The 18122-nt window shown below is 48.8% G+C and overlaps 1 protein-coding gene across 1 annotated transcript in view; it reads right to left on the bottom strand.

Annotated features, from left to right (window-relative positions):
* Nucleotides 1-353: 353 nt before the first annotated feature.
* Nucleotides 354-18122, bottom strand: part of ST8SIA2 (ST8 alpha-N-acetyl-neuraminide alpha-2,8-sialyltransferase 2) — a 75302-nt gene continuing 57533 nt past the window's right edge. Inside the window, exon 6 of the mRNA XM_003816786.6 lies at nucleotides 354-5006. Coding sequence (XP_003816834.1) covers nucleotides 4721-5006 — 286 coding nt within the window. The 3' untranslated portion in view covers nucleotides 354-4720. The remainder of the gene's footprint in view (nucleotides 5007-18122) is intronic.

The raw sequence follows: 18122 nt of genomic DNA, 5'->3' as shown, positions 1-18122 counted from the left end.
AAATGGCTTTCGTCCTTCCCAGAAAGGAGTGAGATTTTGCCTGTGTTGATGGGGTTCATGCTGAGGTTTGTTGGGTCTCTGTGTCTAGGCCTCTGCATAGGGCTAGTTTTCAGTTTGCAGTGATCCAACCACAAAGATGAACAGGAAAAGCCCTGAAGTGAGGATGAGAAGACCTGGATGAACATTCTACCAGGAAGCCGTGAGGCCTCATGGAGGTTTTTGGCCTCAGTTTTATGACCTATACAACGGGGATAATGATTTCTGCTTTGGTCCAACCCACATGATTTTTCAGAGGTTCTTGTGATATTATAGATGCAAAATGACTTCCTTAAGTATAAAGCCCTCTACAGGTATTAAGGATTTAATCCAACAAACATTTATTGAGCAACTGCTGTGTGCTATGCACCACGCCTAGTGCTGTGATGGATACAGATGAATAAAACACAGTCCCTGCCCTTGGCGAGCTTACAGTCTAAGAACAGTCAAAGGACAAGTGCACAAATAACTATAATACAAGGCAGAATATGGTAAGTGCCATGAGAAAGGTACAAATAAAGTGCTACGGTGGTTCAGCAGAGGGAGAGATCCCAGTGGTTGGTACATCAGGGAGGGCTTCATGAAGGACGTGGTTTCCGCATGGGCTTTGAAGGGAAGAAAAGGGAGCATTCCAGGGGATGGGCATAGCAAGACCAAAGGCACAGAGACAGTAAAACGCAGGCACCCTTTCCAGGAAAAACAACTCTCCTAGGCTGACCAGGGGAGGGTGTAAAGGAAGAATGGGGCCTTATCCGGTGGTCTGTAATGTCAGAATAGAGAATTGTACATTTGTTCACGGGCCGGGGAACTTTTAAAGGTTTGTGTGCAACGGGAGAGGAAAATCACTGTGCATGTTCAGGATGGACGGGACCATGTGTCAGTGTGCACAGAGGTAATCTGGGAGATGAGACTGTTGCTGAAATAGTCCAAGTGACAAAGAGTCGAGATTAGTGCTAGTGGGAAGAATTAGCAAGGCAGGACAGGGAAGAATAGTCGAAGATAACGTCAGCATCTCAGACTGGGTGGCTGACGGGATCACGGGTCTTTTAGTAGAAAAAGGAGGGATTGTGGGGGAAGGGGACACAGATGATCCACTTGGCTTCTGACTTGTTGAGTTGATGGTGCTGCCGTGGGAGCAGATGGGGTGAGTGTCCCTCCAGCGGGTGTAATCCCAGCCTAGAGCTCAGGAGAGGGCTGGGTTGCAGAGAGGAGCTGGGGCAGGGGCAGCTTAGGAAGTTGCAGCCGGGTCTGAAGGCAGGTGTGAGGTTGCTGATGGAGAGTGCGGAGGGACTCAGGAGAGGACGCCAGTGTAAGGCATGTCCATGTGGTGGGACAAGGAGAAGAGAGGGGAATACTGGTCAGATCTACCTTGATTCCTTTGTCAATCAAAGTAGGGGTTTCAATAAATAAATAATAAATAAAAAAACATACATATATAAATAAATACATGGTTGAGAGGGATTGGGAAAGAAGGAGGAAAAAAACACAAGAATGTGGCATTCTGGGTGCCGAGGGGCCAGGGAGCGTCTAGGAGGGGTCGCTGCAGAGCCAAGTGGCGTGGAGAGCTGGGAGGTGAGAGGGGCAATGTGGAGGCGCTGGGACGCTGCTGCCAGGCTGGGGGGAAGCCGAGGGGCATCAAGAGGAAGGGCAGTCGTGGGTGCTGGAGGCCCTTCCTGCGGCTAGTGGAGGAGGTAGGGAAGAGGCGGCAGGAGCCAGCCCAGGTGGAGTCAGTGTGTGCTGATGTGCAGAGGCAACAGAGATGGACGAGAGAGGGTGAGGGTGTACAGGAAACGTTAACTGGTGGGGATGACGTTTCTCAGAAAGGGGAAGGAGAAGAGATTTTCAGGGTAGATCTCATTTCAGAAGGCTCCGTCTCTTCCATGAAGTGGAATGACAGGGGCCTGTTGGGGCTTGAGGTGAATGGAGGTCGGAACCACTCGGGTGGCTGATGGCGGGCAGGCTGGGTATCTGACAGGTGGCAGGAGGTGACAGAGGGGTGCCAGAGGTGACAGGTGGCAGTGAGGGCTGGCTGAGGGTGGAGGCCCATTCTCCCGGGATGCCTGTGACCCTGCAGTTACAGCAGAGGATCTGGGGGCTGGGTACAGGCTGTGTGACTCCCTGGGGCCACCCAACACCAGCTGGCCCACACCAGGAACTGCAGTGGAGGCTCAAATTGAACTCTGAATGGGCAGGGAAGGACAATTGGCCCCCGACTGTGTATGCCCAGATGGAGAAGGACAATGAGCCAGAGAAAGCCAAGGCCCCTGGAGCTCCGCCATCAAATGGCCAGGCCATTTTGGTAGTGCAGGACTCAAGCCAAGGAGGGGAACGGTGCACATGTTGATTGTCCTGGGGTCTCTAACCTTTCTCCAGAGAGAACCTGAAGGCAGGGTGGAAGGACTCCTTGCACTCCAGCTCACATCAGCTTCAATTTTAGGAGCCATGACTAAGATAGGCAGAAGGAAAACCATGTTCTGGTCCCCCAAGGAGTTCTGGCCCTTTGACTCCCCTGCAAAGGGATGGTGGAGTGCTGGCTTGGTGGATAGAGCTCAGGGCCAACTCCAGAACCTGACATGTAGGTTCTCCACAGTGCTTACCATGAAACATTCTGGAATCCAAGGCCTTGGTTAATCCACCGAGGCCCTGCTGGAAATTCTACCTGCTCCTCGGGGCACTTCAAGCTTTAGAAATTAAATGTCTTCTACGGTCTTTGAGATCCTCAAGATGAAAGGCTCTGGAGATGTATAAAATATGGTATTAATTATTTCCACCACCTGTGAGGAGTCCGAAACCACTCAGTTCCCACAGAGGCTATTAGGGCTGTTGCTTTTTAAAATATTCATTTTATAACGCAAATCCCCAATCACAGACTTCAAGCAACAACAAGGGAAAATGCAGAGATATATCACCTTCCTCACGGTTTTGGGCTGGAGTGTTCTTGTGTAGGGTTAATGGTTCTGCCGCCTCCAATCCCTTCCGGTCAACCATTAATTTAGAGCCAAGGTCCTGTTCTGCATTGCCATTGATTAATTACATCTGGTCTCATATGCTTAGGAGCAGGTCTTGATTACTTTTCTTAACTCCCTTCACCTTCAAGATGGTAGTTTTTTACTTACCTTTCAAATATGTTTTAAAACACTGTTATTCATCAGGTGAAGGAATACGACTAACAAATTCAAGCTGGCTATTTCTCTAGGTGAGACCTGTGATTCCAGCCCCTAAGTTGTAGGCCTCGAGCCCAGATTTCCCTGGGAGATTATGTCCACTATTTGGAACTGCATTTGGCTTTGGGTATTTTTTTTTTTAATCTTAAATATTAATCTCAATAAGGGGAAAAGAATTTTGCAAAATTCTAAAATTGCTTCTGTGGGAAGAGGCGGGTGCCTGGGGGTGGGGTGGACATTGGAACCTCTCCCTGCAAAGATGAAAACCTCAATGTCGGAGCTTGGTGTGGGCTAGTGTGACCATCAGGGTAGGAAAGTGACAAGAAAGTAACATTGACACAGCAGTCTGGCTGCAAAGGCCCCGCAGAGTGCAGAATGCAGAAGGCAAACAGAGAGTGGTTGCAGGGACGTGGAGCTAGATGCTGAACATTCTTTCAGGTCTCACACTCTGGGGCTCTGTGAGGCACCCAAAAAGGCAATCATATGTATTTTAAGAAGGATGACATTTATCTTGACAGCACCCTTTCAAGCTCTCATTGTGGCTTCCCTGGTGACAGAGGGGACAGTACAGTCCCTCGTGACATTCTAACAGGGTGAGACAGAGACTAACCCAGAGGGTGAAATCCCAGGGTCTCTTCCTCCTCAGTGGACTCACATTGCTTTAAAAAACACCCAAAGCAGCTAGATTTTAGACACTCTCCTGCCTTATTCTAGGGTCAAGCGGGCCCTTAACAGGAGGTCTTGATTTTTCAAAAACATGATTCGGAACATTACTCCTCTTCATTGTCATCTGCTTGCTTCACCCAAAGTTCTTGGTGGCTCTTGCTAAGCCAGAACATGAACCATCCATTGTGTCTCCTCCAGCCTTCTCTCCATAGCCGTGGAGGCCTGTCTGAAACGTGTGAGTCATTTGTGCTGTCCCTTAGGCAGTCAAACTCTATGTTCGTGGAACGAGGCCCTCTGTGCTGATGGGGCCTCTGCTGCTTGGTTTCCTTGTGCTCCTTTGCCCGGTTGAACTCTCCAACCTCCCTCTCCTCTGTGAATGGCACCCACTTTAGACTGGGTCAAGTGTCCCCTCTGGGCCTCAGCTCTCCCCGAATCCACATATCCCAGAGGCTTGGGGCAGCTGACAACAGGTGGCTCTCCGTTCATCCATGAGCCCAAAGATCCCTCCAAGCCAGGAGGCAGTTTGTCATCCAAAGTCATGGGACTGGCTTCTTTTCATGTCAAGTCCTTCCACCCCCAAAGATGGATTGAGTCTCAATCTGGTTCAGGTGGGTTCTCCACACCTTCTTCCTGTGGCCTATCTGCCTAATGCTAGATGAACACCACACAGTTATAAATACTCAGGTCAATATATATATGCAGGTATAGATATATATATTCTGGTCACTGTTTTACACTTTAACAAAGAAAACCACTAGCCTGCTTGTTCTATTGTTTGTGCCACCCCGACTCCCATCTGCCTGTGGTGTAGCTGGCAGGAAATGTGAGCCACTGAGTCCCATGGGGTGCCCACCCTACGTGGCCCCATCGCACTGGCCGACAGTCAGTTTCAAAGCCCCCTGCTCATGTAGGCTCTTGAGGGCCTTAAACTCCAAGGGCATGGTATGCGGGCTGGCCTGGGAGGTGTAGCCATACTTGAGGCTGTCATAATAGTGGTACTTGACTGGGTTCTGGTTCTGATCCAGCGGAAAGGGCCAGAAGCCGTAGAGGTAGATTTGGTTGCAGAAACGTGTGGCCAGGGTATACATCAAGAGGCCGGTGGTGGGTCTTTTGATGTGGACTTTGTTGGTCAGCCAGTATCTGGAAAAAAGAACAAGTAGGAAAAAAAAAAAAAAAAAAAAAAAAGAAACATGGGTCTGTGAGTCATCCTTTCCAGGAAGACAAAAATTTTATCCTGCCCAGCAGCCTGCCTTCTGCCACTCCAGGGACCGATCAAGCTACACATCCCTGGTTCCCTCCACAGAGGACTGACAAGCACATGAAGCAAATGAACTGCTCCTTAGCCTGGATGCGGTCACAGACACGAGTTTATGAAATTCTCAAAACAAACCTGTTGTGGGTACAGATGCAGAAATGGGGCTCTGAGGTGAAAAGTAGCTTGCCCATGGTTACCTGGGTAGAAAGGGGCAGCACTTGACTTGAACTCAGGCCCGTGGACAGCTCAAGCAGGAGTTGGCAACCTTTTTCTATAAGGGGCTAGATGATCAATATTTTTGGCTTTTGGGCCACAACAATCCCAATACTACTTGACCGTTGTGTAGCTGTAGCATGAAAGGGCCGCACACAACACACATGGGTGTGGCCAGACTTGGCCCTTGAGCAGCAGTTTGCTGACCTCTGAGAAACCACTGGCTCTTGTGTGGTGCCTGCTGCCTTTCCAAGAGTCCCACAGGGCGTCCCCTTGCGGATCTGCATTCCTGATTCCATCCTTGCCTCCTGAGCGTCTTCAGATTTCCTTGCTGTCCCTGCTGCAGGACCCCCTCTCCGATACCCATCTCTGACCAAGGGTGACTACCCTGGGGGCCCTGGACACTGGTTTGCCATGCAAGGCTGGGTTCTGCCCACTCTCTTTCTTCTAAAGACTGCTCACTACATCTTAGTGTATCCACCTCTGAAACAGAGTCCCCACTTCCTGCCTCAAGTCCTCTGTTAAAGGGTTATGAGAGGAAACAAAGAGAAGTGAAGAGAGAAGGGTGCAGGGTGCACCTTAGCCAAGAATGCAGTGAGGAAGAGACTATGTGCATTCCACAGACTAAGAAACATGCTCAGAGGGGGGAAGTAACTCAAGACCTGAGTTTTAGTGACAGTTTGGTCACCAACTATCTGTGTGCCTTTGAGCAAGTCACATCTCTCTGCTGAACCTAATGTTTCACATTTATGCAATGATGAGTCACAGTCTAGGTGATCTCCAAGATATCCTCCAGGTCTCAACATTCCAAGAAAATCTAGAACTTTCTCCCAAAGTGGGAAAACATCCATTCTATTTGTCATCGTCTTACTTTCCATCACAGTTATTCTCCCTCTGGGACTCAGAACGCATGCTGATGTGTGGTCTAATGTCTTTATTTCTAGTAAAAGCTTCCACTTACCCTAGGCTGAATCCCTTAAAAGGCAATGCTTATGGCTTGGTGGGAAGACATTTTCCTTACCACAAATTTCTTACCATTGTGTCTCTAGACCAGACACAATTCACATCTTTCTGTCCTCAAGCAAACTCCATGGTTTGCCCTCCCTAACTAAAGTGAAGGCCAGCATGGTTTCTGTTGACATCTCCACAGAGATGCATGTGACTGCATAATCAAACACACCCATTAAATTCAGGCCAGAAGTAAAGATATATCAGAGAAAACATTTACATATTGCTGAAAGATGAAACTGTTTAATATGATTTAGTGCTTTTAGCTGAAAGGTTGGGGTGGGAGGGACAGGTTTTCTAGAAGCCCAAATACTTCTTTATTTTTGCAAAATTGTTCCTTTTGCAGCTCATAAAAGGAAACCCATAAAACATCCCACAGTGTCGACCTTAAATCCTTTTTGTTTGTGTGTTTGTAGGAGGTGTTAGCCTGTGAATCAGATGAGGTTATAGATTATCAATAACCTATGTAAGTTCAGTGAGTCACCTAATCATGTAACAATTGATGAAATAAAATGCATTTTGAGAATCCTCATTCTCACACCCCCCATCCCGACTATGGGGCTGGGGTGACTTGAATCTCCCCTTCGACATTGCTGATGAAGTCTGTGGTCCTAGGTGGCCAGAATCGGAGTGAACACGATTCTCCCGGGCACGACAGGAGCCTCCTGGGTGGCCCCTAGACAACCGCGGTTGTTTCATAAGCCTGTCTTTCAAAGACCCCTTTCCTCGCACTTTCTCTGATTTCATCCTGTCTGGGCCAAGAAACTTCCTTGCAGCCAAATTTTTCAACTGGAAACCCAAGGGAGGGACAAAGGCAGACACAGAACAGGGCAATGGCTCTGGCTGGTAACTGCAAACACAGTGCAATTGAAAAATAACAGGAGCAAGTGTTTGTGGACACTGAGATCTTCGTCATTTCTTCCCTGTGCTCTCTCTCAGAAGTCTCTGCAGTGGCAGCCCATCACCGTGATCTGTCCTCCACCTAGTAGCCCCCCAGGCATTTCTCCGAAATCTCTCCCTGCTCCACATACAATCCAAGTTCCATAGTTCAGAAACTCTGCAAGACCTGGCCCATGCCACCCTCCAGCTTCAGCTCCCACCAACACTTGCACCCTCCCCAGAAGGTCTGGCCCACAGCTACCATGGCACTGCACTATTTCCTTGTGCCTCCTGCTACCAAGGCTCAGATCGAGATTCCTTTGAGCTTTTGCCCATCTCTGAGCTGTGCTAAGTTTGTCCCTCTGGGCACCCATGGAGACCTGTGCGCCAGGGGCTGCAGTGTCCATGCCTGCCTTACACACTGAGCTCTGGGGTCCTGGAAGGTTATCTCTCCTGCTGTCTCTCTGCTACGGCTCATGACGGCTGAAGAAGTGGATGGTTATTTCAGAATGGGAAAGGATGCTTCCCAGAAGAGATATATATTTTTGGGGCTTTTTCCTCTTATATTTGTGATTCCAGGGGAACACAGCCAATTTTCTATGGGGTGGGGTAGAGGGCTGGGGCGGGGTGGTACCAGTCCCCAAGAAGTTCTGGGAATGTGAGGGGCAGACTATGGGTGGGGTGTCCCACTGGCCACGTACAGAACTGGTGCCACTCTCAAGAACTCCCAAGATGCCTTGGAATTTTTAGGAGGCTGTGTTGTGATCAGGGTTATTAGATAACTGGCCCATGTCTCCACTTTGCTCTGAGCTCTGGGCTAAATGTCTCGTTTGAAAGGCCCATTTCATGCCCCTTTCTCTCTCTCCAAACCTTCCTAACCACACTGCACAGCTCCTCCCTTCCCTCTGTATCACCCAGCTGAGATCTGGCCCTCTCTCAGCATCTTACCCTCAGCTACCACTTTACAGGGTGTCCTCGACTCAGGCCCACACTTCAGACCCAGGCTCCACACAGGGCACGAGGATTGAGCAACACACTCAGATGGCAAGGGGAAGAGCCAGGTCCTCCTTTCAGGCCTTCTGACCCCAAGTCCTTGTTCTTTCACCTTCATGAAGCAGACCCAACAGATAGGTGGGTGGCTAGGAATGTGGTTGGTCTAATGTGATTGTCCTGGGACTACCCCACACGGCCATTTGCTTAGTCATCAGCTAATATGTAGGAGGCAGGAGGGATGGTGCTGGCTCGGGGATGTTTGATGCTGAGCTTGGGGTTTGTTGGATAAGGAGCCCTTGCCTAGACCACCTCGGCAGCATCTACGCTCAATGGAGCTAAGCTTGGGAGGCTTTGAGGGGCAAAGGCAGGGGGACTGTAAAGAGGAGAAGAATCTCAGAAGAGCAGCAGCTGATGCTGAGATCCTCTCACAGATCCCTGCAAAGTATTCATGCACCTTGGCTTAACTACGTCCCATAACAGGGAGCTCACCCCCTCCTAAACTAGCCCATTGCATTTTCAGCTCTAATGCAGAAGTTCTCAACCTACGCCACATACTGGAATCATCTGGAGCTTTAAACCTGCCTGGATCTCACTACCATGTGTGGCCTAGACACTGGGATTCTCACAGCCTCCTCCAGTAATTCAACTGTGCAGCTACGCCTAAGAACTCCTGTGATGACTGGTGGGTGGTTCTGCCAAAAGGACCCAAGAATGAGATATATTTAGAGAAAAAGAAGAAGTGTCAGGAATATAGTCATAGAGTTTTAAAGGTGATTGGGACTGGAGAGCTCAGTTAGCTCAGCAGCCTTGCAGGGCATGTGACTGAGCAAGCTGGGATTTGGGACATGTGTAAGAAAAACGAACACCCAGCCTCAGTGTTGTGAAGGCAATAGGGAATGGTGAGGACTGGGGCATCGTGACGGGTAGCCAGTCTTAACTGTTGTTGAGTATGGTGGTCCCAGATCTTCAGATTTTTTTTTGTGAGTATTAGAAATCAGGATTTTTATGCAAATTCTCCAAATTTTTAAATGTTGGCAACTAATTAAAATTTTACTTTGAGAGGCTGAGGCGGGCGGATCACCTGAGGTCAAGAGTTGGCCTGGCCAACATGGTGAAACCCCGTCTCTACTAAAAATACAAAAATTAGTTGGGCATGGAGGCATGCACCTGTAATCCCAGCTACTCAGGATGCTGAGGCAGGAGAATCGCTTGACCTGGGAGGCAGAGGTTGCAGTGAAACAAGACTGCGCCATTGCCCTCCAGTCTGGGTGACAAGAGCGAGACTCCATCTCAAAAACAAAACAAAACAACACCATGTGAGGTCTTACTGGGTGATCCCACAGGCCATGTCTGTGTGGTGAATGCATGGGCCTCCTAGACTGAACTTGTCCTCTTCTGTCATTTTAGAAAGGAAAACACGGGAGTCCAGTGTGACTTGCTTGAGAAGAGACAAGCTTCTCAAACAGCTGGTTAGACAGAGTTTGGATAAAACACAGGCGTCTGAGGCTCCTGGTTCTTGAGCATTTTTCACCCCATGGCAACTCCCCAGGCTGGGAATGAGCTGGCTGCAGCTGTGGGCTGACGTTACCCAGGGATCGTCGAGCCACTACGGTGTCCCCGCATGAAACATCCCCCCGATGTTTACTTCCTAAGTGAACACAAGCCCTAACACAGGCCAGATAAACAATGGTTTATTTTCTGATAGCAAGGTCTTAGTAGGGGAAGGCTTTCAGAAATGAATTTCTTTTCAGGCCATCAATGTTATGACCAGAAAGGGGGAGAGAGGAATCGAATCAGCGATGAAACGTCCAAGTGGCCCATAGGTGCTTCTGAGGTTACTCAGGCGTGTGCTGGGCCTCCACACGTGCTGGGTGCTCGCCTAGATGCCTTTCCCCACTGATCCCTGTGGTGAACTCTCTTTCCCACCTCCAGAAACTAAGCACGTGCATCCTATCTTCCTGGAAATATTGCCTTTGTTCTACTGTCATCTCCCCAGTCAGACTGTTAACCACCTCCAGATGATTACCATCAGCTTTGTTTCTACTTCTCTTATTGTGCTTAGCAGCCCAGGCTGAAAATTCATTACTATGCTATTTCATGGCACCTCCTCCTATCAAGGCTCAGATCAACACTCCTTTGCACTTTTGCCCTGTCTCTGGGCAGCTGTGGTCACCCGTGCACCAGTGTGCTTTCCTGGCTACAGTCTTACGCATTGTGCACACCTGCCTTTCCCGCTGATCTGTGGGCTCCTGGGAAGGTCGTTGGTCATGCTGCCTCTGTGCTGAGGGCCTCAAGAACTATGACTGCGGAAGAAGTGAATGGTCATTTTAGAGACGGAAGGGATGCTTTCCAGAAGGGGAACATGAAACTGTACTGTGGTCTCCCCAAGCGCAGGGACCACACCTTACACCCCTTTGTAGTAGGATTCAAAGGCATCTTGCTCAGTGCATGCTGGGTCCAAAGCACTGTTGCAGAGACAGCAGCACTCAACAAACATCTCCTGGCATCTCTGGTAACTGGGCTGGGGTCAAGTGACTAGTTCTGGCCCAATAGCCTGCGACAAAAACAATGTGTCCTTTCTTGGTTGGTGTTCAAGAGCAGGCTCTCCCACTTTTTCTTCCCCTGCCTTGGAGAACTTCAAAGTCTCCTGGTCAGAAGATGTCAGCCTAAGACGGAAGAATCCTAGATCCCTGAATCACTGATTGGAAGAGAGCCCCTGCCAGCTCACATCACAGTTTGCGAGAGTGAGAAATAAACTTCTGTTGTGCTGAAGTGCTGGAGTCTCAGGGTGTGTTACTGTAGCATAGCCTAGGATTGATTATCCTGACTTCTGTTGCACTCAGCAAACATTTGACTCAAATGGAATTGAAAAATGGGAAGATGTAGGTAAGAAGAAAGGAGGAAGCCAGCAGTGCACGCAGCTTTGTAACTGCGGCCAGCTGGGACAGGAATAGAAACGCCCAACCTCTCAGATCTGGGGCCAGGCTTTTCACCCAGAATTGCTAACTGGAAAAGGTGTTAACAGCAAATGAGGCTCCGGAATGAATCCAGAGCTCAGTGGCACAGAGGGACCCACTTATTTCCGATTCTGCCTCCACGGGTAAACAAGAACTCCTGAGCGATGTCTGACAGGGACACGGGAGCGCCACTTAACGAGCAGCTTGTAATAGAAGCTGACTGAGTTATACATGAACAAATCACTCTCGATTTCCTTTATCTCTCCTCCGTTGCTCTGGCCAATTTAGAGGCTGTGTGCATGGCCGACTTGTAGACTATTCCTTTCCTTAGGATAACAGCTGGGTGTTAAAACACAAACTAATTAATTTTGCCTTCCCAAATGAGGTTAGCTGGGTGCATCCGGGACGTTGTATTGACAATGCACCTTTAATATCCCAGTCTTGAGATTTTAATTAGAAGCCAAAGTAATCTCAAAGAAGGCAGTAATTATTTTTCAAATTGGCTACCCCAAATGCCATGACAATTAAGCACCGTATTTTATGAGCACGGACAGAAATCAATGAGGATTGCCAAAATCATCTCCAAAGCACATTTGTCTTTTTCCCTGGGTTCCTGGGCTGGGTATGTGGAAAGAATAGTGGCTGTCACTGTTGGAAAAGGGGACCAAAAGGGCTTCCTCCAAGAAGCTAAAAGCACTGTGGGATAAAGCTGATGATGTCCCTAAGGAGCAGGAATGCCTCACAGGTGGTCATCAAGGGAGACTCAGTGATGCTTTCTGAACAATCAGCAGCAAAGCTGGGAACAGAACTTTCGGGCTCCTGCTCTCCTGTCCTCTGCATTGGCAGCCTCAGCCCTGATCCAGGGGCCCTACAGCCCATGGCTGTCCTTTCCTTGGGAACACTGTTGAGGCCTCTGGTGTGCTGCAGGATATCTCAGAATGAGACACCATCTCTGCAGTATTGGAGAGCTGAGGACTTCGTCTTAGAATTTGGGGCTGTTGGGAAAGGCTGATCAAGGCATGGGGATGCTGAGTCTAATTCCAGATCCCCAGGCCTCCCTGCCTGCCTAAGCCAACACTCTTGCTCAAGTAAGCCAGGCTAGCCTCAAATATGGACATGCCACTGAAAACCCTCCAGTGACTCCTGGAGTCCACAGGAGAAAACCTGATAGCCTCCATCGGGCTTGTGAGGCCCTTGGGATCTGGGCCTGCACATCTCTCCCAGTACCCAGTGTGCACAGCCACACTGCCACGAGGAACATCTTGGTTTCTTCCATGACACGTCCTATGTGGTCCTGGCTAGCAGTCCCTTCTTATGGTCTTGGCTTTGAAGCCACTTCCTGCAGGAAGCCTCCTGGACCTCCCTGGATGGTTTTGTGTCCGGTATGTTGTTCTTCCCCTATCACAGCACCTATCACGCTACACTGGAATTACTTGTTTACTTGTCTTTTCCTTCCCTACAGTTTTAAATTCTATAAGCAAATGTACTGACTTCCTGCTTCTGTATAACTCCAGATCCTAGCATGGCACATATATAAAGTGGGCACCTCACAAATCTTTAATAGAGCAGTGAATGAAAAGCAGCAAGCAGAGGCTAGAGGTTCATTCTGGGGACATTATCAGGAGAGATAAATGACCCCAGCTTCACTGCAAGCCCTTTTAGGCAGCTGCCAGGACTGCACATGGGAAAGGCAGGCTCACACCATCCTAGACAGCAAGTTACCAAAAGAAAGGAGAAAGGTATGGCACTGGGGGTTTTTCCTGCTACATGGCGGGCCCCGCCAGGAGTGGTGAGACTACTGCTCATGCCCAGGTATCATCTCTGTCCCCTGTGGCCCAGCAGGAGGTCCAGCAAGACCATTTCTTGGGGGCTTAAGCCTTCTGGCTGGATTCTGGAGCTTCAATCGATGCCACTCCAAAGAAACAAAATTATATTCAATCTCATTCATAATCAAAGGAATCCAATTTCAAACAACAATCAGATACCACTTTTCATTGGATTGGTAAACATAACTAATGTTGATAATACACCCGTTGGTGAGGTTAAGAGAAAACAGGTATTTTCCATAATTGTAGGTGAGGATGTGAATCGATACCTACCTCTAGGGAGGGTAATTGGCAGTAACTATAAAAATTAACAATGCAAATTGGCAAAGACTTCTGAAAAGCAAAACCTATAGATGTGCATATGTTTGCAGATATCAGCACAAGGGTGATCGATGTAGCCTTGATTATACTGGCAAAAAATTGGAAACACCCTCAATGCCCGCCAATGGCTTCTGCTTACATAAATTATGGTCCAGACACACAGTGGACTGCCAGGCAGCTGTGAAGGAGAATGAGGTGGTGTGTGTCAATAGGGAATACTTTCCAGAATTTAACAAGGTGCAGTACTTAAACCACGTTCCGTAGGTGTAAAAAGGGGTTATTTTTGGAAGGATCCACACACAGAAAGCAGGTTTAACAGGTTGCTTCTGTGGAGGAGGACAGGGGGTGCGGAGCGGAGTTTGCTTTTTACCTTAAATCCTTTAATCCAATTTGGATGTCTTTTCACTATATGCATTGCTATTTAAAAAAAAAATTGGAGAGAGAGAGAATCCATTACACACAAATGCCGGGAGCCACCTATGCCTTCATATCACAGACGTCCCTCCTTTTCTCCTTCACGGAGCACGCTTCCAAAAAGGTGAATCTAGTTCACCTCACCCTCTGTCAACCGGAGGAGACTGGGACCAGCACAGGGAAGGGACCAGCCCTAGGGACACACTCTCTGGACTGCCATGGTCCTGTCTGGGAGGAGCCACCAGCAACCTGTGCTGGTCTCTCCCTATCTTTTTGCACCTTGCTTACTCTTCTCTCACCTTGGGCCCTCAAGTCTCTGCAGCAGGGCTGGCTTTGCTGACCTGGCCCCTCTGGCCCTGGCCAGAGGCAAGCTGAATCAGTGCCGTCCTAAAGCCTTAATTAGGCTCCTGGTGCCTAATTAAGCACCAATTCACAGGCCTTGTCTGCACCCAGGGCTGCTTTCCTGCCTGAGGGGCCACCGTCTCTGTGGGTCGCAGCCTCCTTCGATGTTGTAATTAAATTAGAGCCATTCACCACCAGCTGCCTGAGGCCATACTCAATTGCCTCGGTGTCCTTCCACTCCATTGCTCACCTTCCTAGCCAACAGCCAGCCAGGGCTCCGTGCCACCCCACAGGCCAGCAGAGCCAGGGGCCCCTGGGTGAGCTGCTCAGGTTGGGGCAGCTGAAGCCCGCCTTGTTGGCACCAGAGGCTGGGCCCTGCCAGCTGCTGGTGAGAGCGGAAGGGCAGGCCTTCTGCTTGGGTTTCAGAAACATGCTCCCCTCTCCCTACTCACTGCCTCAGATGGGCAGAAATTTTGTAAGTCCACTGTGGGGGCAGAGACTCAGATGTGTTGAATGAGAGAATCTCAGAGTCGGAAGGGAGGCCATCTAACCCAGCTGTTATGGGTTGAATTTCTCCTTTCCCCCAAACTCATATGTTGATATTTTAACCCCCAGTACCTTGGAATGTGACTGTATTTGGAAGGAGGGTATTCACAGAAGTAATCAAGTTAAAATTAGGTCACTAGGGTGGGCCTTAATCCAATATGACTGATGTCCTTGCAAAGAGGGGGGATTTGGAAACAGGCATACAGGTAGAAGGCCATGGGAACAAGAAGATGGCGATCTGCAAGCCAAGGTGAGAGGCCTGGTGCAGATCCTTCCCTCACAGCCCTCAGATGGGACCAACCACGCTAACCCCTGAGTTTTGAACTTCCAGCCCCCAGAACTGCTAGATAATACATTCTGTCGGTTAAGCCACCCAGTCTGTGAGACGTTGTTATGGTAGCCCTGATTAGCGAGCTAATCTGCCAACTCTGTAAGACAGGGATTTCCTCTCCACCATCCCAGTAATGGGGGGTTCGCTGCTGCCTGAATATCTCCAAAGATGCTGAATTCACCAGCTCCTAAGAGGCAGCCAAGCCCATTTCAGATGATCTTATTTGTTGGAATATTCTTCCCAGTGTCCGGAAGGAATCTGGCTTCCTCCCCCAACCCTAGTTCTACACCTGGAGCCTCACAGAGCAAATCTATGAGCCAATGGAGGGCAGGAGCCTTGTTCTATTGACTTTTTTATTCCCCCAGCACAGGCCTGGAGCCTACTGGTGCCTAAAGAGTATTTGCTGAGTAAATAAAACTCTCTTGTTCCTTGGAACCTTCTCTCTCAAAACCTCTCAGCTTCCAAATTTCTCTGCCACTGTGGCCCCTCTCTGGCCTGGCACCTAAAGAAAAATGTGATTCTCTAAGTGGGATCTGGCCAGGCAGAGAAAAGCAAGGCCATCACCAACCTCCCTGACTCTCAGAGATGCTATCCATTCATTGCTGTGACCCAAGACCATGTTATCCTTTTGAGCAACCACACACCCACTGATGGTTGGTGCTGTTCATCTCTCTGTGCTTGTATACATGATTTGAACCTAAGCACAAAATCTTGCATTTGTCCATGTCAAACTTTTTCCTCTTTGGTTGAGTTGGTTCTAATTCTGAGACCCCAAATATGGAGAATCCCCCAAAAGTCACATCACCAGTGAATGTGCTAAGCAGACCACTGATGCTGTCATTTAAGTTATTGGTAAAAATGGGGACAGAGACCAAGCCCCGTGGCTGGTTCAGAGAGGTCTCTCTGTGGTCCACATTAGTCTAATTAGCATCCTTTGGGTGTCAATGGTCAGCAGATAGTGGTTAAACTATCTGTCAAGGATACAAGGAGGTCACAGTGGAGATAGTAGAGATCACTGATGCCTATATACGTGGATTTGAATCCCAGCTTCTTTCCTCTCCTCATCTGCAATTTACAGAAGGGCAGGCCTTCTGCTTGGGTTTCAGAAACATGCTCCCCTTTCTCTGCTCACTGCCTCAGATAGGCAGAAATTTCATAAGTACACTGTGCGGGCAGAGACTCAGATGTGTTGAATGAGAGAATCTCAGCGTGGGAAGGGAGGCCATCTAACCCAGCTGTTACGGGTTGAATTTCCCCTTTCCCCCAGACTCATATGTTGACGTTCTGTAAATTCCAATTGGGCAATTTACTTTGCATTTCTGAGCCTTAGTTTCCTTATGAGTAGAAAGGAGAGGAAAATAATATCTATCTTATCAGGTTGTTCTGAGAAGTTAACATTTGTCCCCTTTGATTCCCTAAACTGTCCGTCAAGTTGCTTTGTCAAGGTAGCTGACTTATGTCCAGATGTGAAATGACTATACTAACCCCTGGTCTACCCGTCTGCTGCCTGCCTCACAAAGGAACATCAGAACAGTGTGCCCAGGTATCTTCCAGTTCTACTTCTCCATCTTTAAGCATTCATCAGCCATAGGATTGGTAACCTATTTGAAACTCTAGCTTGGTGTTGACATTAAGCTCACCATTGTCCATCCTTTCCTCCTGTTTAGAAAATTGGGACAGAGATTGCCTGTCCCTGATTCCCTTCTCTAATTCTGCATGATTTGGAGAAGATCATGGCCAGCTGCTCAGTGGTCTGACTGCAAGTTTGCCCCTGGGAGGTTCATTGGTTTTGACTCTGTGGATAGCAGTGGTTCTCAAACGTACGCTGTGCAACCAAATTACTTGGAGCACTGCTGAGACACAGATTGGTGGGCCCCACTCCTAGAGTTTCTGATTCACCAGGTCTGGGGTGGGCCTGAGAATGTGCGTCTCTAACAAGTTCCCAGTGATGCTGATGCTGCTGGTCTGGGGACCATGAATGTAAAGAACCACTGCTTTAGAGCAGTAAAGTGGGACTGTCAGTAAAGAACCCAAAGGCCCCGTTCCCCTATCCAAGTAAAAGACTCATCTTTGCTGAAAAGACAGATATAGGGGTTGAGGAGTTCATTAGACATTTGCCCTTTGTAGCCCCTATGCCATCTGCTCCTAGCCCTTTGGTTCTTACTTGAAACATAAAAAGACTTTTCTGTTTTTCTTAATATTTTCATAAACTCAAACCCATCCTGGCCTTGGCCTCCCTGACGTGATTCTCTAGGGTGCCATCACTAATTCCTAGTTATGTGTAATAGGGGCAAATGGATGGTGATCAGGAGCAGGGAGGAGACCTAGATCTGTCCCTAACCAGCCGTGGGATCTTGTGCAAGTTACTCCTTGAGGCTCAGTTTTCCTATCTTTAAAATGGGGATAATGGCAGTAGTCCTCTCATGACATGAGATAATGCTACTTGGCATGGCGTGCGGCATGTAAGCGTTCACTATGTAGTATGTGCCCCTCAGCTGTTTTCCTACATGTCCTGTGGCAAGCCATCGAGAGCGGCATGCAGAATGTGTGACTGTATTTCTGAGCCTTTCTGAGTCACCACCCAAGGATGTCTGCTTTCCTTCTGAAAAATGCCTTTGTTGTGAAGGGGCAGCCAAACAAATTGAGAAGAGCGAAACCAAAGGCACACTCAAGGGCAAGTGGCATGGAGAGCCTCAACTGGGGTTTCAGCACAACTGTGTCATGCCCAGGTGCTGGCTGGTGTTGGAGGGGATGCTGAGGAGCTCTGACCTTTCAGCTTGTTCTCCCTGATAAGGTGCTGCCCCAGGCTCTGAACAACTGCAGTGTGTGCACGTGTAGGCTTGATGCGTTGCTACCTGCCGTGGTCTTCTAACACCTCTTCTCCAGTGTGGCAGCTCCTGGCCCACTCAGCTCATTGCCATCCCTGTCCCTAAATGAGTGCAAATTTCTGCTGCACCTGGTGCACCACGTTAGAGCGAGAGAATGCAGTTCAGTTCCTGGTTGTGCCACTTAGATGCTGGGTGGCCTCATACAAATGACCTAACTTGTCTGAGCATTAAGTTCCTCTTTTGCAAAATGAAGGTAACAAAATGAAGGTAACAAGTTAACGTTTGTCCCCTTCAATTCCCTAAACTGTCCGTCAAGTCCAAGTTGCCCATGAAATGCTTTGTC

Source organism: Pan paniscus, chromosome 16 (genome assembly GCF_029289425.2).
Source record: "Pan paniscus chromosome 16, NHGRI_mPanPan1-v2.0_pri, whole genome shotgun sequence".
Taxonomy (NCBI): domain Eukaryota; kingdom Metazoa; phylum Chordata; class Mammalia; order Primates; family Hominidae; genus Pan; species Pan paniscus.
Note: the sequence above shows the minus strand (reverse complement) of the source record. Positions and strands in the feature narration are given on the sequence as shown.